Source organism: Pelobates fuscus, chromosome 11 (assembly GCF_036172605.1).
Source record: "Pelobates fuscus isolate aPelFus1 chromosome 11, aPelFus1.pri, whole genome shotgun sequence".
Lineage (NCBI taxonomy): Eukaryota > Metazoa > Chordata > Amphibia > Anura > Pelobatidae > Pelobates > Pelobates fuscus.
In genome coordinates this window covers 12,077,612-12,098,387 of record NC_086327.1, presented here as the reverse complement: position 1 = coordinate 12,098,387, position 20,776 = coordinate 12,077,612, and the positions used below count along the sequence as shown (strand labels likewise).

At 42.0% G+C, this 20,776-nt stretch overlaps 1 protein-coding gene across 3 annotated transcripts in view; it reads left to right on the top strand.

The window, feature by feature from the left end:
* LACTBL1 (lactamase beta like 1) overlaps positions 1–11,796 on the top strand; it is a 36,017-nt gene extending 24,221 nt beyond the window's left edge. For all 3 annotated transcript variants that reach the window (XM_063437031.1, XM_063437030.1, XM_063437029.1), the window contains 7 exons: positions 4,244–4,330; positions 5,090–5,231; positions 5,648–5,757; positions 8,564–8,721; positions 9,078–9,322; positions 9,879–9,984; positions 10,605–11,796. In XM_063437031.1, coding sequence (XP_063293101.1) covers positions 4,244–4,330; positions 5,090–5,231; positions 5,648–5,757; positions 8,564–8,721; positions 9,078–9,322; positions 9,879–9,984; positions 10,605–11,586 — 1,830 coding nt within the window. In that variant the 3' untranslated portion in view covers positions 11,587–11,796. The remainder of the gene's footprint in view (positions 1–4,243; positions 4,331–5,089; positions 5,232–5,647; positions 5,758–8,563; positions 8,722–9,077; positions 9,323–9,878; positions 9,985–10,604) is intronic.
* The last annotated feature ends 8,980 nt before the right edge of the window (positions 11,797–20,776 follow it).

Below are 20,776 nucleotides of genomic sequence, written 5' to 3'. Positions count from 1 at the left end.
CAGCGTGGGAAAGTTCTTTTGAATTTTCCCACGCTGTGTAAAATGACACAGAGCACTCTGATTGGCTTAAACCAACCAATCAGTGTGTTCTAAGCCTAATTGCAGGGCGGGGCAAGGCTATATAAGCCTTGATCCGCCCTGCGGAGCTCAGTACGCGGCGTGCCCTCCATGGGTGAACATGGATTAATTTTTTTTTGCGCTCGGTTTTTTTTTTGTTTTTTTTTAAAGTGCGACGGGTATGATGGATTTTTATTTGGCTTTTTTGGGGGCTGAAGAAAGAAGAATTTAGAAAAAAGAAGACGTCAAATGGTAAGTTTAATTTTTTTTTTTTACAGGTTAGTTATTTTATTCCCCCCTCACTATTTTTAGGGTGAGGGGGGTAGGTAGGGGATAGAATGTTTTGGGTGGGGGGGGGGGTGACTAGGGGCTTGGGACCCCTAGTCACCTTAATGGGGGGGGGGTTCATTTAGGGCCCCCACCCACCGCTCAGGGGTGGGGGCCAGGGGGGGGAGGACAGTAGGTCCCCCCCTTATTATTTTATTAGGGCCCCCACCCACAGCGCAGGGGTGGGGGCCAGGGGGGGAGGACAGTAGGTCCCCCCCTTATTATTTTACTAGGGCCCCCACCCACCGCGCAAGGGTGGGGGCCAGGGGGGGAGGACAGTAGGTCCCCCCCCTTATTATTTTATTAGGGCCCCCACCCACAGCGCAGGGGTGGGGGCCAGGGGGGGAGGACAGTAGGTCCCCCCCCTTATTATTTTACTAGGACCCCCACCCACCGCGCAGGGGTGGGGGCCAGGGGGGGAGGACAGTAGGTCCCCCCCCTTGTTATTTTATTAGGGCCCCCACCCACCGCGCAGGGGTGCGGGCCAGGGGGGGAGGACAGTAGGTTCCCCCCCCTTATTATTTTATTAGGGCCCCCACCCACAGCGCAGGGGTGGGGGCCAGGGGGGGAGGACAGTAGGTCCCCCCCCCTTATTATTTTATTAGGGCCCCCACCCACAGCGCAGGGGTGGGGGCCAGGGGGGGAGGACAGTAGGTCCCCCCCCTTATTATTTTATTAGGGCCCCCACCCACAGTGCAGGGGTGGGGGCCAGGGGGGGAGGACAGTAGGTCCCCCCCCTTATTATTTTATTAGGGCCCCCACCCACCGCGCAGGGGTGGGGGCCAGGGGGGAGGACAGTAGGTCCCCCCCATCTTTAACCCCCGCGCAGGGGGGGGGGGGTTATTAGGTTTTTTTTTTTTTGGTTTTTTTACAGTGAGCAGCCACAGGCTGCTCACTGCTTACTAGACATGCCCCTGCTCGCGGTATAGCGAGTAGGGGCATATTATTTACTAATACTAAGTAATCTTTACTTAGTATTAGTACATTTGGCTTCAAGACCAATTCAGGTCTTTCAGCCTTTTAGTAGATAGCTCCCTGATACCGTGGGAATTAGGGAGTTATCTACTAAGCGGCTGCAAGATGCAGCCACAGCAATGAATAGGATCGGAGTTTCATTCATTAGAATGAAATTCCGATACGATCAAAGTACCGAATTGCATCCTAACACCAATGGAGAAACAGTGCTCATTCTGTTAGGATGCAATTCGGCAGTTTTGCCGGCGTTCTGTCTAAGTGACAGGACGTTCGGCAATACTGACAGGAAGCATTGTGGGAACTGGGAGGAAAGCTAGGGATCATGGGAAAATTGCTCTGACCAGCGGAAATGAAGCACACTTTGCTCCTCCGCTGGTCAGAGCTGGTCAAGCGGAGGAATCCTCCATAAGGCAAAGAGTCCCTACTTTGTCTTATAATTTTAAAGAAAACTAAAGAAGAATGGAAGAAAAGAATAACAGATCCTGAGAGAGGCGGAGAAGAGGAAGAGATTGAGGAAAGGTAAGTTCGGCATGACAGTGCCGCTTTAAAGACTCCCTTGTCCACAGCCATTTCCAGAGAACTGTGACGCCACAACACTGGCTGACTAATAATCTAAAAGGCACCTACAAATGTGGTAGATGTAAAGCCTGCAATTTTATTAGAAAGGACTCTAAGACATTTACGAACAGCTCGAAAAATCAAAATTTTGACACCCCATCCTTCTTTAACTGTAGTTCAAAGGGCTTGGTGTATCTGATTACCTGCCAATGCCCAATGCAGTACGTGGGAAAAACCTTCCGTCCTTTCAGGAGAAGGATTCTTGAACACGTAAATGCAGTAAAAACTACTAGACATATAGAGACTTCGGTCTCTAGACATGTCAAAACTACACATAGAGGGGATCCCACGGTCTTAAAGTTTCAAGGTATTGAACTCATCAAACAAGACCAAAGGAAAGGCAATTGGGACCAACGTATTAGGAAACGGGAATGTTACTGGATTTACCGCCTACAAACCCTGTCGCCTAATGGTCTGAACGAAGGTTTTACCTATTCACCATTTATTACATGATCTCTATACATAAATTTTGACACTTGTAAATAGTAATCATCTTTTTTATTCTCACATGAAGCACTTTTCTATCACTAATAGAGCACCTGTCCGCCTATTCAAACAAAGCTAACCATCCTCCCACCCATACCATGTGACAATTGACAGTGTATACAGTATAGGAATATACAATAAACATATTAGCCTACATCTCTATTGCATATAGATAAACCACTTCTCTTTAATTATACACCCTGTTACACATTAAGAGTATTCACTCTAGCATATTTTATGCAGAAATTCCCTTTAAAAGGCTTTAGACTGAATACTCTCACATACAGTGTATAACTTTGAAAGTGTCTCCCAATAAGGGTAAAATACGATATGATAGAACAACCCTCATAAACAATGTAACACTTATACTGTCATTACCATATTGTACAAACTTTTCCCTGATTTAATATCTAAATCTAACATAAGAGGGGAAAATCCACCCTGGAAGGAGGCTGATCTAGCTCTACTATTATGCCTCCATAGATCTCTTATTGATATTAGAATGCAGTAATCCTTTAAAATGGCAAAAAGTTGCCCAAGGGACTCGTTACAATTCATTTGGCCAATCTATGGAGACTAAAATCCGTCAATCATATGACGTTTTTTCTCAAAGACTCCTCCTTCGCTGCTATCCCGTACCACGTGATAGGTACGTCATACGTGACGCGGGTAGATTCCGTACACGTCACAGATGACGAGGGGGGGAACCCTGGACCCGATTGGTTAGCGGGCATTTAAAAGTCCCGGTTTTTCGCCAGGACAGTTGCTCAGCCCCTGACGAAGGTGTTCCTACACACCGAAACGCGCGTCGGGCGATAAGCTCGTCGTTATTTTTTTCACTCTGCACTTATGCACTCAATGCACTTAATCATATTTATTTGCACCATGGGTTTTTAGACCCTTTCTTTATTATTTTTCGTGCTCATCCTAGCGAGTAAGCTCAAGCTGATCAGGCAGTTGGCTCTTTCAGATACCCAGATTCAGACTGAGATTAGAACACCCTTGAAGGTGTTTTCAGGAGACTAGGGACTAGCATAGAGGTATTTGAAGTAGGAAATTTATACAATAATAATTTTTATTTTTCTTATCTTTACTCCTACATTCCTCTACCAGCCCAGCACCTGGCAATAACTCATTCTGGGGATTATATGATTGTTGGTCACACTGAAATAGAGAGTAAATTTTCTCTCCTCTCAAACAAACAATTACTGGGTCCTCTGTACCCTCTGCCTACAGCTATATGTGGATATAGGGAAAAGCCTGTGTCTCTCTGTTATTTATTAAGATTCAATAAAGATTTATCACTATTACTAGTATAACAAGGACATTCTTCCCTGTAACATCCAAGCTATACTCCCTAGGACATGTAGACAATTTTTATTGTTACTTTAGGTGTCATTGTTACCTTATTGCCAGCATAGGAATATCCCTTAGGGGATTTTTTCCTTTTCTTTGCTAATTTTTGTTCATTAATCTATTTGGGTACAAGCCCTTTGGTGGGAACTGGCACCACCTCCTGACCACACTTCCTTGTCTCCCCTGCCCTCTTGATTCCAACTTTGAGGGCAGTTGGCAAAAGACAGGGCAGTAACCGTTTATCTATAATGTATTAGTATGTGCATGCATTCAAAAATAAGTAAATGTTTGCGTCATTGAAACATGAAGAGGAAGCACATTTATTTAAACTGATATGTTTGATTTATTTGTAATTAGAAGTTTACCCAAAATGTAGAAAACCTTTGGTGATGAACGCAACTGACAAGTGTATAATATTTGTTAGGATTTGGATGCCTGCATTTTTGAGTTGGGGAAGGAGAACACCACAGAAAATCATCTCCAACTGAGAAGAAGTGGTCCAGACTCCCAGGTAGGTTGTGCTAGCAGCAGTCACACAAACAGGAGACATTTTTTAAATAAATAATTATATAAATGAATTAAAAGACTAGGAAACTCCACCTGCATAAAGTGAGCTAATGAGGCCTCATTTATCTGTTCCTAAGAGAGACATACCATTCTCTCATGTTAGTTCCGATGGTCAGGGCAGGGAACGTTGACACCTCAAAGAAGCAAACAAGTGGAAGATATTCAGAGGTCAGGTACAGAAGGAGAACGTGTGGGATACAGATCTGGAAATTAAAGAAGGATCCAAACGGTCAATCCCGGGAACTCTTGGCTTTAGGCTAAGCTATGACAGAGAACTGTCTGGAACTCGTACTGGAGATTCTGAGAGGACAAGATCTCAAGATATTCTGCTTTCCTCCAAATCCATTCACAATACTTGACCACAATTACATAAGTCCTTACACAGTGAAGCTAATTTATATTTCAGAGCATGAACTATTCTAGGGTCTACCTAATGCCTATTATAAAGGCCTTTTTCCAATTTGAGATTTATTCTCACTTTTGAAATATGGCTGGTTCTCCTCTAGGCAGACATCAACATCCAGCAAGAGGGCCAAACATTCATAGACTCCAAACTCGTAGACCATGTACCATGGCTATCTCACTATTTACTAAATATATTCAGGAGAAGGAGGCTGCGAATAGCCTTTAGTATTTTACTATGCTTTGAGGGTTATTTATGAGTTCTGCCTGCTGTAGTAACAATCTCTGATCTTCTCCTTAGTCATCGGGCAAGAAAGGACTAACACGGAGGTCAAAGATGAAGGTTAAATGGACCCACCTTGGGCTGGTGTTTTTTTTCCTGCTCTCCGTGGCAATGACCGGTTGCTTCATCTGGCAATATAAACTGCCCAAGCAAGAATCTAGTACGTATACTATGAACCATTTATACACAAGACATTGAGTATGTAAACATTGTGATGCCCACGAGTCCTGTACAGTGTACTTTTTGCATGGAATATAACAACTTCATGGAGTTGTACAGAAAGTGTGTTAGACTCTGGTTAAATCGAAATGCCCTCATCACTTTTTAAATTAGTTCTGTTTTCCTTGAAAATAAGACCAAAATGTAGGTGAACCTGTGCTTATGTTCTTGAGACCCTGAGTGGTTCCAGTAAATGAAAATGGATCACATGAGAGATGCTCGTATCTTTCTGCTACGAATGATGATGAAATTGTGAATATCATCTTCTGTTTGATACAGTCAATCTATATTTTTTGTTTGTTTGTTTTAATACAAGACTGTATTGAATAGAATGTGGTTGAATGTTATATTTTCTAGCACCTGTGTTAAAGGAAAAGGATCCTCCCACGGTTCGGATGTGTCCACGTTACCCAGATCCTGTGCCTTTAGATCACCCGATTCCCATTCTGAAAGAGGCTCTGGAGAAGGTCAGATTTCTCAAACAGTTAAATAAATAATGAGACAATTACATTTACTGCTCTCCACACGTTAAATGGTGATCGGTTATTGAATAAGACATCAGATACCATCTACAACTTGTCTAAAACATCTTCATGTTATTCTCTGTTTTCTTGTAAATTTATATTAAAGATTTAGCAGATTATATCATAATCCAGTTCAGTTCAGGTACAGCCAAACACACAATACATCATGCAGCCTCCCCCCAACAAAACACAACACCGCATGTAGCATACCCCACACAAGCAGCCTCTCCCGACACAAATAATCCCACAATAGCCCTCCAAACACAAAACCCCACAAGTAACCTAACCCCCACACAACACCACAAGTAGCATTCCCTGACACAATTAACACCACAAGTAACCTCTCTCTCACACACCTCCCCCCACATAACCACACAAGTAGACTCCTCTCACACACAACTTTACAAGTAACTTCCCCCCACACAAATAACCCCACATATAACCTCCCCCCACACAGATAACCCCACATGTAACCTCCCCCCCACACAAATAACCCCACATGTAACCTCCCCACACACAAATAACCCCACATGTAACCTCCCCCACACAAATAACCCTACATATAACCTCCCCCCACACAAATAACCCCACATGTAACCTCCCCCCACACAAATAACCCCACATGTAACCTCCCCCACACAAATAACCCCACATGTAACCTCCCCCCACACAAATAACCCCACATGTAACCTCCCCCCACACAAATAACCCCACATGTAACCTCCCCCCACACAAATAACCCCACATGTAACCTCCCCCTACACAAATAACCCCACATATAACCTCCCCCCCACACAAATAACCCCACGTGTAACCTCCCCCCACACAAATAACCCCACATGTAACCTCCCCCCACACAAATAACCCCACATGTAACCTCCCCCACACAAATAACCCCACATGTAACCTCCCCCTACACAAATAACCCCACATGTAACCTCCCCCCCACACAAATAACCCCACATGTAACCTCCCCCCACACAAATAACCCCACATGTAACCTCCCCCCACACAAATAACCCCACATGTAACCTCCCCCCACACAAATAACCCCACATGTAACCTCCCCCCACACAAATAACCCCACATGTAACCTCCCCCACACAAATAACCCCACATGTAACCTCCCCCTACACAAATAACCCCACATGTAACCTCCCCCCACACAAATAACCCCACGTGTAACCTCCCCCCACACAAATAACCCCACATGTAACCTCCCCCCACACAAATAACCCCACATGTAACCTCCCCCCACACAAATAACCCCACATGTAACCTCCCCCCACACAAATAACCCCACGTGTAACCTCCCCCCACACAAATAACCCCACTTGTAACCTTCCCCCACACAAATAACCCCACATGTAACCTCCCCCCACACAAATAACCCCACGTGTAACCTCCCCCCACACAAATAACCCCACATGTAACCTCCCCCTACACAAATAACCCCACATGTAGCCTCCCCCTACACAAATAACCCCACATGTAACCTCCCCCCACACAAATAACCCCACATGTAACCTCCCCCCACACAAATAACCCCACATATAACCTCCCCCCACACAAATAACCCCACATATAACCTCCCCCCACACAAATAACCCCACGTGTAACCTCCCCCCACACAAATAACCCCACATGTAACCTCCCCCCACACAAATAACCCCACATGTAACCTCCCCCCACACAAATAACCCCACATGTAACCTCCCCCCACACAAATAACCCCACATGTAACCTCCCCCCCCACACAAATAACCCCACATGTAACCTCCCCCCCACACAAATAACCCCACATGTAACCTCCCCCCCACACAAATAACCCCACATGTAACCTCCCCCCACACAAATAACCCCACATGTAACCTCCCCCCACACAAATAACCCCACATGTAACCTCCCCCCCCACACAAATAACCCCACATGTAACCTCCCCCCACACAAATAACCCCACATGTAACCTCCCCCCCACACAAATAACCCCACATGTAACCTCCCCCCACACAAATAACCCCACATGTAACCTCCCCCCACACAAATAACCCCACATGTAAACTCCCCCAATTATATAATCCCACAAGATTTTCCTTTTAAGATCTTGGAACCAGGTTGGTGGCACCTCCTTGGTCTCATTCTAAAACAAACATCCCGGAGTTTAATAATATTTATCCCCGCTGGCTCTTAACAGCATAAGTTGGACATTATATGTAAAACAGACATGTTTATAGTAAGTAAATAACGCCCCATCGCTGGCATTCCTTGCATGCTATTATATTATAATCTTTATGGGGCATGTCTGCGTTAAAACAAAATCCGCAAGGATCACTTAAGAGAGGGGTATACTGAAAAAATGATACATTAAGACCAAGGGGTTTATTCACGAATGGTAAGTTTTGGTGTGTTGAATACCGTGTAACAACCCATTTGGAAAAAAGAAAGTAATCAGTTCATTTTTTTGCAAATAATTTAATATCTGAGATAGGAAATCTATTTTTCTCCCAACTAACATGGTATAGACATTTTACAATATTAAAGATTATTGCAACTTAGCTGTTAGTGAATGTTGTTTTTGTTATCTATGAGCTAGCCCTACATTCCTTGTGAGTTCCAACAATTCTTTCTCGTTGAACCTCAATTCATTTATTGATATTTTTTTATAAAATATTTTACCAGGAAGGATACAATGACATTTCTCCCGTTTTCAACTATGCCCTGGGCAATACATTTCTATGTCTCCCCAAAGGTGGATAAACTTTTGCGAAATAAAATTCAGATTCCGGGGTTACCTACCATGTCTGCGATTGTCACTTATAACGACACGGTGCTGTGGACAGGAAACTTCGGGAAGAAAAATGGATCGGACCCTTCCTCTGCCTCACCCAACGAGTACACGATTTATCGGTAAGAAAGATAAATGTTTTCCAACGTACGGAGACGGTTGATTAAAGATTGCGTTGACACTTTATATCTCTCATCAAGTCTTAAGGGTTTTATTTATGAAAAGATATCAGACAAAGAGTAATCAAATGGCTCTATCATTCACTTGGAATACCTGCATCACAGAAGGGTAGGTTCTCCTGTATGAGGTGCTAAGATCTGACCTCGGATTTTCTTACCTTTAAGTATGGTCTTTAAAAAAGTGAATAAATCAATAAATAAAGCAGAGAATTGTAAACTTGTAACTCACTCCTTTGCTCATTGTTCCTGTGATCCATAAGGTACTTTGTAAATCCATATACATTTTCCCCCACCCCCAGGATTGCTAGCATCTCTAAGATTTTCCCCACGCTCATGATGTACAAACTATGGGAGGAAGGCGAGATTGCGTCATTGGACGACCCTCTGGAGCGCTACCTGTCCAACTTCTCCATCAAGAACCCTTTAGGGCGAGTAAGGTCATCTGACCAGAAGTACATGGATGGATTAGCATTTTTGCAGAAAGGGGCGCAGCCTATGAAACCGTCAGGTGTCACTCTGCGAAGGATGGCAAGTCAGTTGTCAGGTGGGCATGGTCTACATGAGCAAAACCTACAGCTTGACTGCAACGGCTATGTGTGGTGTGAGTTGCAGTTCATATCTAGCTGGTGCCCTCTGGATGGCACTTCCTACTAAATAAAGCCTTTGAGAGCCATCTCATCCTGCACACTGAGCGATAATATAAACAGAACTGGAATACTGTGTATGTAACGTAAGATATATTATAAACTAAGCTCATCCTTTCACATCCTAAATCATCCCAGCAGAACAGACTATTTCTTGTCATCTGCTTTGAGGTTGAGAGAAAGCAAACATAAAGTGTCATAGTTAAACTAATAACAGCTACTATAACAGTTACGGGCCTATTCTTTTTCCAGTCCAACTATTCTTTATTCTATATGGATACATTCTATAAGTCACCAACAGACAAAGATACAATACAGGCAAATGCGAGCCTGTCCACATGAATTCTTACAATAGGATATCCATTTAATGTATCTTGTTTTTTGTTAGTAAAAATATAAACAAAGATCTTAGATGTGTTTGTCTCACAGATCCACGTACCTCTTTTTCCTTTTTAGGGCTGCCACGGAGGCTTCGTTCCACAAATCTCTTGTGGAAAGGTACCATGGAACAGGCAGTTGACCTGTTGAAGGATGACGTTCTAGTGGCTGATCCTGGAACAAAGTGAGTGTGACTGGTCTTAAAGTACATAACCCATTATTATGTCAAATCATCACAATGCAGCAAAGTGTGCACAAGCAATTACAGAAAATGTCAAAAATGTAACATTAACACTTAGCATGCCACTTCCCATCCCGGACCCAATCACTCTATAACCTTTCCACCATTCCAACTACAAGAGAAGCCTTGTGGTACAAATCATACAATTCTGTCTGTCTCATCCTGTTGACACTTTAACTACAACTAACAACAAGTTACTGCTTAGAATATCTTCCTGCTGGCAGAACCCCAAGCGTTACCCTAGTGGTGATGGTAACCATACCATAAACCAGTGTTCCTCAACCCTCTCCTCAAGGCACACCTAACAGTCCAGGATTTAGGGATTACCCGAGTGTGTCTAAGGTGTTTAGAAAAAGAAAAGAAAAAAGTTTGTTTATTTAAAACACCTTAGACACACCCGGGTAATTCCTAAATCCTGGACTGTTAGTTGTGCCTTGAGGAGATGATAATAATTATAGAAGATAACTATCTCATGTCCTCTTTCCCCAAGCACCCCACTTAGATCAGTTTAAAGGCATGTATTTACTGTATATGTGGTTAATTTAAGGACCTCTTTTACCCAGGTGTCATTATAGTAACCTGGCATTCTCATTACTGGCACATGTATTGGCCGAGCAGACATCAGAAGGAGACTATCAGCGCTGGGTAGCAGATAATATTCTGGACCGTTTGGGCATGGAAGACACAGGATTTGACATCACACCTCCTATCTTAGCACAGATGGCAGTTGGCTACTATAGCAGTGGCCAGCTTGCGCCACTTTATGACCTGGGCTGGTATCGTCCAACTGGTCAAATGTATTCAACAGCAGCAGATATGGCTAAACTAGCCATGGTGTTAATGGGCACCTACCATCGCCGGATTCTGGAAGCAGACACATTAAAGACGATGCTGACCCCACTTTTTAGGTGTTCTAGTAACTACTTTGCTAACAAGACAGGTACTCCATGGGAAGTAAATGAGAAATATGGTTATGACATTATTCGGAAAGATGGGGATTTGGATGGTTACTCTGCTACGTTTTCTATGATCCCTAAACTCCTCCTGAGCTTCACTGTTTTGATGTCCGGGAGGAGACCTCAAGACGAGGATATTGTATCAAAAACATATAATTACTTAATTCCAGCTCTGGAAAAAGCCTTCAGAGAGGCAGATAAAAGACTAAACCCAACACCAAATCCTATCCCCTACGTCGGATATTACACTTATGCAAATCTGACTTTTTATGAGATCAAGGCTGGACCCAGTGGGGTTTTGTCAATGCAACAGTTTGGACCTCATATTGAAGAGCTGATTACAGAAATTTACAGGACCATTCGTCTCCATTATTTGGAGGAGAGGATCTTTCAAGTGGTTTTTGACAAGGAGTACCCCTGTACTCTGAACTTAGGGTCTGCCTCTGTCTCCCTTGAAATTCAAGACCACCAGATATTTAATTTCTATCTATTTGATGCTCAGGGTTTGTCTACTGGGTTTGATGTTCCTGGTCTCAATACGTATAACGTGCATCGGATAACCCACAAGCCTGTTTTCTTTCATGAGTGAATTAAACCAGAACTTAAATCAACATGTCATCAAAATGTGAGTCACCTACCACGTTTGATACATTGGGTGAGATCTTGGAAGTGGAAACACCCAAAACCATCAAATCTTTCACAGACAGAAAAAGGAGACGTGACATTAAAATCTGAAGTTGATATGGGGCCAAGCTATGGATATTTGAAAAATAATCAATTTACACCTTACAGTACATTTCTTGTTACAAAAGGGATCCAGGGGTGCCTATCGAAAACAAAAATAACTTTAGAATTTACTGCAACTATGGTTTGGATTGAAGATAGAAAGGCAAATGTATAAGAGATGGTAAACTGGTGGATTTGTTGTTTTTTTGGAAGGTTAAACCACAGTTGTGAAGGAGCTCTGAGATGGCTCCTCAGTCTACCGTCATGGTCAAAATAATGAGCAATATGTTTGAAAAGGACTGGAGGTTTGGAGAGCAGGAGGGATCGTTCTGCCATCTAGTGGCCTAATTTACAGCAGTATTGTTGGAGTTGTACATCATCACAGTTGGATATTGTACAAGGGGAGGTGAATGTTTGTTTAAATTATTTCCTGAGGATCTTGGGTGATAAAAGGTTATTTTTATACTTTTGGGCTAATAATGATATTGAGCATTTCACTGTGATTTTGATTAAGACATTCACACAATCTCTATTCACAGCCTAATATAATATTATGACACCCATTAATAATAAATGCTAATAATAATTATAATAATAGTAGTATACAATGTTTAACGGTGTGTTATACAGGCCTATACTCACTAATATACTCACAAAACTCACAGCATTATTCGCTATATTGAGAATTGTCAGAAATTCTAATTTAATTTTAAATTTAAGTATTTAACTTTATTATACAGATCTACACTCTTACACCTCAACGCTCACTAATGTACTTATTTCACACATTATTATACACTGTTTCTCACCCACTGTGAGACATCTAGTGGTTTATTTAATAAGCACACAGTGTTACCTGGAACTGAATCGCAAATTTCAAGATAAAACAGTCACTCTGTGACGATTGCGGACTTTGAGAATTTCTCCAAATGAACAATTATGGCCTAAGTTTTTCAATCCAGATTTCAAATCACTAGAAGGCTTTGTTCAGTGAATGAACCCCTGCTGTATAAATACTTAATCTAGTCGATTTAAGTTCACATATCGATTGTGTCATTCAAACATCACAGTTATATCTCTGTCTTAATAAATCCCACATCAGAGATGATTTTTTAACAGATTGTTTTTGAAATTTGTAAAAAATTAGCAGTTTGTGGTTCTTTACTCTGGGGGATATTCCATCCTATAGTAAACACATTATATTTTAACATTGTTCAATTATTTTATTTATTTATTTATTTTTAAAATATTTTTATTATTCATTATATTTTTATTAAGAAAATATAAAGAGGTACATGCACCATGCATTAACAATTTATTACATTGTCCAAGTAGTAATATGTTTCAGATACATCGTAGTCAGAGCATGCGTTTGAGTAGAGTACACACAGTATTTCGTTTTGTCACTTAAGAGATACAAAACTTGTATATACAGCACAATATTGCAAGTTCATGGTTCGTTTGAGACATTATACCGGTGCTTCCAACACAGCATTATAATGGCATACCAGAATAGAAAAGAGAGAGGAATCTGGTGCACTATAGCTCACAAACGTAGACAGGCGCGTATAGAAAGAAGAGACGGTTAAAAAGAAAAGTAATGAAGACTAAAATGCAATAAAGAAAAGAAAATAAATTAACAATTTAGGAATACGAAGTGGCCTTAATCATAGATAATCATAGCTCGGCTAATCGGCATAGTTGGAGATCATGCCTGCTTAACTCTTAAGTCATTGTATTCGGCTATATAAGTCAGAACCTATGGCTATAGGACGTCTAGTAAGTCCATATGGGCAGCTTACCAAAGTGATCATATTCTATAAGTGTATGTAGAGCAGGCCTGTCCAACCTGGGGTCCCCTAGATGTTTCTGATCTAGAACGCCCATGATTCTTTCAAATAAACAGAAGGCTGGTGGACATGGGAGTTGTAGTTCAGTAACATCTGGGGGGCCGCAGGTTGGACAGTCCTAATGTAGAGGGTTGCCTAATGATTCACTGGTTTGTCTTAGCGAAACGGTTGTCCATAAAGGATTCCCAAGGCTGCCAAATGTGTGTATCTCATATGATTATTTAAAGGGACACTAGAGGCACCAAATCAACTTTAGCTTAATCAGGCAGTTTTGGTGTATATATCATGCCACTGTAGTCTCACTGCTCGATTCTCTGCCATTCAGGAGTTTAAATCACATTTGTTTTTGTTTATGCAACCATAGCCACACCTCTCCTGGCTGTGAATGACACAGCTTGCATAAAAACAAAATGGTTTCAATTTCAGTCAGATGTAATTTACTATAAAAGTTTTTGTCTCCTGCTTTGTAAAATAAACTTTAATTACAAACAGGAGCCTAATTCAGGTCTAGCAAGCTATTAACAGTGCAGAAGATAGGATATTATAAATTAGACAGGATTTGCAATAAAGGAAGTGCAAACATTAGACGACTCTTACAGGAAGTGTTTAAGAAGGCTGTGTAAGTCACATGCATAGAGGTAGGACAAGAGCAACATAAGCAAAGTGATTTACCTCGTAAATGGCAGAGAACTGAGCAGTGTGGCTGCAGGGGCATGATCTATACACCAAAACTGCTTCATTAAGCTAAAGTTATTTAGGTGGCTATTAGGTCCCTTTAACCCCTTAAGGACCAAACTTCTGGAATAAAAGGGAATCATGACATGTCACACATGTCATGTGTCCTTAAGGGGTTAAGGAGAAACATTACCATGACGTGGTAATGTTTCATCTTTACAAACCATTTTCCTAAGGTTGGAGGTTTTATAGATTTCCAGAGACTTGTTATAGCCATTTTTGGGGCTGTTAGCATGAAGGAGAGAATACTTCAAGTTAGATATAGGCATGTCTTGTTCAATTAATTCATATCTCGGCTATTCAGGAATCATCACTGCCAGTCATGGTTCTCCCAAAGCAGAATGTTAAAATGCATGACATCATCCTTGCACATATTCAGTAATTAGCCACTAAAATTAACGAGAGCACAGTGCACCCATATAGATGGTTTGATTTATGTGAAATTAATTCATGAGATCCACTGCTTCAACTTATATCAAAGGGGGGTACGGCAAAGTATCCAATAACCAAATACACAACTTAGGGTAAATAGTGAATTGGGGAAAACTGAAAACTGAAATGACATTCCAGGAAGCAATAGCTAGGGTGCAACTGAATGGGAGGAGGATTTTTTTTTTCTTTTCAAATCGACTATTTTCAGGATTAATTTTGCCATTGGATTTAATAATTCACTACAATTCACGCTTTCATGAATACATCCCACTGTGTTCTAGCCTGAGTTCTGCTGCCATCTTCTGGACACATTAGAGAACTGTACGAAAAGACCCTACATTAAACTTGTCACTACTATCAAATGTCACGTAGCGAGGTGTCTGCCACCCCCTCATCCTGTCATCCTGAATGGGTTTAATATTGTCCAGTGCCTATTTGGGAAGCCCTATCTATGATAAAGCTCAGCTCAAATATGGACCAGTTTTATCTGACATCTGAACTCAGGGGGACAAGACGGGGGGTTGCCAAATCTAGTGAACCTATTCTGTTTTTCTCATCACGGTTCCGTTTTTCTGATTGGCAATACATGAAAAGTGTTGTCATGTACGATGTGTAATCTATACGGTGAATGGGAGAGACCTTTAAACTAAGGCAATGTGTTCTATATCGCTCATTGGCTAATCTGTTTGATACCGTGATGCTGAATCCTGCATACTATGGGACAGCACTTTACACAAACCTCCCATAGCCTTAGGATTGTGAAAACGATATGTTCAGGAAACCTGCTGAACACTAGACGATGTAGTGTCTGCATGTATAAAGGATGTAGTGTTTGTACAGGTGATGCATTGTGTATGTGTGTGGGATGCAGTGTGTGTTGGGGATACATAATGTGTAGGGATGCAGTGTATGTGTAGGAGGATACATGATTTGTAGCATATAGAGTGTGTTTAGGAGGATACAGTGTGTGTTGAAGGATACATTTTGTGTAGGAGGATACATGGTGTGTAGGAGGATACATGATGTGTAGGGCTGCAGTGTGTGTGGAAGGATACAGTTTGTGTAGGAGGATACATGATGTGTAGGGATGCAGTGTATGTGTAGGAGGATATATGGTTTTCAGCTATGTAACTATGGTGTGTAGGGGATACATTTTGTGTAGGAGGATACATTGTGTGTAGGAGGATACAGTGTGTGTTTAAGGATACATTTTGTGTAAGTGATGTAGTGTGTGAGTATAGGGGATGAAGTATGTGTGTGCACGTATGTAGAGAACGCTGTGTGTAAGGATTTTTGGGTACACAGGCAAAGATGGTTTTAGTGTCTTACTACCCCCAGCCCCTTTGTGTGTCTCCTTCTCTACCAGCCCCTTTGTGTCTTTTACTCTTTACAGCTCCTTTATGTGTGTCTGTTTGACCCTCAGCCCTTCCCTTTCCTCTTCTCTAGCCCCTCTGTGTCTCATTTACCCCCAGCCACTTTGTTTTTCCACTTCCCAGTCATATCTGTGTGTCTTTCAACCCCATCATGTACCTCTGTGTGTCTTTCTCCCCACTCTGGCCACCCTGTGTGCCACTCTCCCCTCCATGTCCCTTAGTGTTCCTCCCCCCCTCCATGTCCCTTACTGGTGTTCTCCCCTTCCTGTCCCTTAGTGGTCCCCTCCCCTTCCTGTCCCTTAGTGGTCCTATCCCCTCCCCATCCATTAGTTGTCCTCTCCCCTCCTCTCCATGTCCCTTAGTGTTCCTCTCCCCTCCCTTCCCTGTCTCTTAGTGGTCCAACATCTCCCTTAGTGTTCCTCCCTCCTCCTCTTAGTGTTCCTCTCCTCTCCCTTCCCTCTCTTTTACTGGTCTCCCTCCCCCCATAGGGTTCCTTTTCATTCCCCTGTCCCTTAGTGTTTCTCTCCCCCCATCCCTTAGTGGTCTCTTCCCTGTCTCTTAGTGCCCCCCTACACCCTTAGAGTTCCTTTTAGTGCCCCCCGCCCTTAGTTTTCCTTGTCCCTTCCCTCTCCTGTCTCTTAGTGTGTCCCCCCCCCCGTTCCTGTCCCTTAATGTTCCACTCCTCCCCCCTCTTAGTGTTCTGCTCCCCTCCCTCCCTTGCATGCCTCCTACCTATCTTGTAGCGTGGCAGTGGTACAGAAGCTTCTGGTGTGGAAGGTTGGTGACAGTTGTAAGTTGACCAGAATTAAAAATGGGTAAGTGATATTCAAAGTGCAAAATATGTGCGGGCAATCCTCTGAAACAGGGAGCACTCCAAAAAAATCCCTTTAACAACTACACACAAAGGAAAACTGTATAAGAACCCCAAATGGTTAAAATGCAGTGCAGGGCGCCACAATCACAAAATACAAAGTGAAACGTGATATCACGCCGAAGACAGAAATATATTCTCACATGAAAGATAAAAAAATAAAAAGGATCATAGTGCAACCTTTAATTACAATAGTGAATTAAAAACTGATACAATATAACACTCACAAGCAAGTTGACACAATCAAAAAGATCAATTGTGCAAAGGCACTTCTTGGCCAATGTCAGTTCCCACCCATTTGGATTTCACTGAATGAATTCCTGTTTTGAGGTACAAAAAAATATTTTAATGTGCAATTGATGATTAAGTGTTATGCAAAAATCTGTGAGCTTGTTTCCCCCAAACCTCTCCTCCGATTTCACAACCATTTCTTACTGTTATTTTCCAAGAAGTCATCTTTGTCTTCATGACATCACCAACTATTGTGAAAGAATCGTTATCAGCGACACTGTCTCAGGGAATTGTTTAAAGAAATGATTAACTTTCTGGCTTTTTGAAGATTCTTTGCCAAACACGAAACAATTCGATTTACAGTCTGCGATTATCTGCTTTGCCAGCTAATGTATAGATTAAAAGAAATATTTACCTAAAGAATGTGCGCAACCTCCTTCAAAATGGATGCTGAAAATGGATGACTGCTCACAAAAGACCCCCATGTGAAAATGTCCCACAATGCATAGCAAGATTCATGTGGGGGTATACAGCCCTTCACATCCAACTCATTCTTCAATTTAGTACAGCAAGAAAGAAAAAGGGTGGCGCAAATAAACCAAATATCTTATCAAAGATAATGTGGCATACAGCAATATTACCTGAGTGTATAGTCACTCGTTTACACTTACATACAAAGATACAAAATGGAGAAAAGGTGATTGCGCACTTTTGTAGACGGAACTCTTGGATTATGTAAATAATCTCTAAGGTCTGTAAATATAAGAAGCCAACATAGCGTAGTGAATTCAAACACAAAATATTAAAAATTAAATAATTGGAAAACTCACAATATTTAGAGCATTTCTGAGTTTGCTCTAAACTGTGAAGGCAGGATACATCAATCAGATGGGAATTTGCAGGTTTTAGGTCCCCCAGAAGGTATAAATAATCCTCTGTTTAGTAGATCAGGAACCAGGTACCGAGATGGATATATGGTGAATACTTTTATTTGTACAGTAAAGACTAAAAAAAACAATAAACAGCACAACGCGTTTCGACCTAGTGCAATAGGTCTTCCTCGGGTGCATATATGTTTGTAACTACAATAACTTTCTTATATATGGCATAAAACACTTGACAATTAATTAAAACATGGGTACAGGTGTATACCAATTAGCTTCCCCCTTCTCCATATATGGAGTGTTTCCGGACGTTTTTCAGTACTTCCGCCTCTTCCAATATGTCCGCCGTCTTGCTTTATCCTTTATGTGTAGGTGTAGCCACAACCAACATGGCTGCGCGTGTCTGACGTTTTAGCTCCATGTAAGTTGAACGGAAGTACTGAAAAACAAGGGACCATAGCAAGACAATGAACTCCCATAGATCAGGCAGTAAGAGACAATATGAGGAGGAGGCCCATGGAAACAGAAATAGGATTTATTCCGATCTTAAACCTGAACCGAGAATTCCACCTCAAACTCAGGTCAGGAGAAAGACCCTCCCTAATACAGAATATAACCACTGGAGGAGTCCCCCAAAGGAGAGACGAAACAGACCAAATGATACATATAGATTACCCGCAACAACTCCACCAAAATTGAGGAGAGAGATACAGAAAAAAAGACTTTGGGAGTATCTATCATGGATATCTCTTTTTTTCTGTATCTCTCTCCTCAATTTTGGTGGAGTTGTTGGGGGTAATCTATATGTATAATTTGGTCTGTTTCGTCTCTCCTTTAATTTTTAATATTTTGTGTTTGAATTCACTACGCTATGTTGGCTTTTTATATTTACAGACCTTAGAGATTATTTACATAATCCAAGAGTTCCATCTAAAAAAGTGCGCAATCACCTTTTCTCCATTTTGTATTATTCGTCAGTTTGTTTGGCAAGAGTGTACAAAGTGGTTTTCTATATTATAAAGGCAGCAATGACTGGAGGGCCCGAGGTCAGAAGTCAAATTGTTCCAAAGTGGTTTGAATCCTCACATTGGGGGGCTCCAAGGTGCTCCTGGTAAAACAAATACCTCAGCGTGTTGCAGTGTCTATGGTGGTTTAACCCCTTAAGGACCAAACTTCTGGAATAAAAGGGAATCATAACATGTCACACATGTCATGTGTCCTTAAGGTGTTAATTTAAAGTGGAAAGAGTGGAGTTTTATGAAGGGAATTGCAAGTTGTATACTTGGCCGAAGAAAGTTTCCATTTTGTCTATTTTCTCCCAACATTTGCAGTTCCCTTTACTCCAACGAATGGTTTCTCGAACAACGTCAAGACAGCTGTTGGAGTTCTCTGGTACCAATGACTTAGTAAGCTTGTCTAACACACGAATATTTTAACATTATGAAAATGAACACAAAGAAACCATTTTCTTTCTTTACGTCATCTTTAAAGCATCTATGTTGAGTGTAAAAAATAAAAGCGAGTCGTCATTAAATATTAAAAAGATACTACTCAACAACTCTTTGGAGATTCATTTAATACATTGTTGCAATGTTCTGAGTGTTACAATAAAATGAATCTCTGCGTGATTTTCATTACTTAAAATGCAGAATAAATTTGATTTATTTTGCTTTACACATTTTGGATTAAAATGGCTTTTTAACATCAGAAGGGAACCCATAAAAATGACTTCTGTGCATAAAAAGAATAGATTATCTTCTAATTGACGTGTTCTGTTTTGCAATCAGAGAAACAATCTAATTAATTTCAGATTTGCTGTGTGCTAAGCCCCAAGCTCTAGATACGCCTCGCAGGTCAGGAAAAGAGGGGGAACTCTAATCATTAAAAAGGTCCTTATAAGTAATCATATGATGAGTTCACTGTGTGATATCTGAACTTATAGCTCATTGTAGATAAAACATCTAGTGAGTTACTATCTTTAACAAATTGTGATCAGTCTGACGTTCAGTTATCAGAATGTTGTCTGTAGGTTATGGAGAATGAAGTAGTAGCGGGCCTCTTAGCAACCCGACTGGCTGCCCTGCTCAGCCAAAGCCTTCCTCAGAAGGGAGTCAGTTAGAATACAGAAAGACCCATTTCCCACCGAGTAACCAGACGACACACAGTCCTGGGGTACAACAACCACTTTATTGGCCACATCCGGCTTTTAACTTTTCCTCATGCAAGGGGTGGATCACACAGAAAGCCCCAGCTCCTTTGTCCTCTGTTCCCGCAACTCAGTGTCCCCTCCCAGGGCCCACTCCCAAGGGTCTCCTGACAGAAATAGAACTCTAGTCCCTTTGTCCCCTGTTCCCGTCACCCATCCTCAGGGCTTCCCACCTCCAGGGACTTTATCCTTTGAGCCTCTGTACCTGGGAGCCCCAGCGCGGGAAAGCATCCCGCCTCCTGGACACCCAGTCACAGAAAGCCGGCCAAACTGCCATTGTCCCCACCAATCTCAGGGTACCCTGGAACGGTGACTGCCATGAGCAGCCTCCGTGGGGTTCCTGGGTGAAGTCAGGCAAGGGAAGCGTCTCCTTTCGGGACCCAAATGCTCCACCTGAGCACTCATTAATTACTTCCCTTGCGGTTTCACACTTATGTTGCAAGTTGCCAACGTTCTAATTGATTGGTGCGA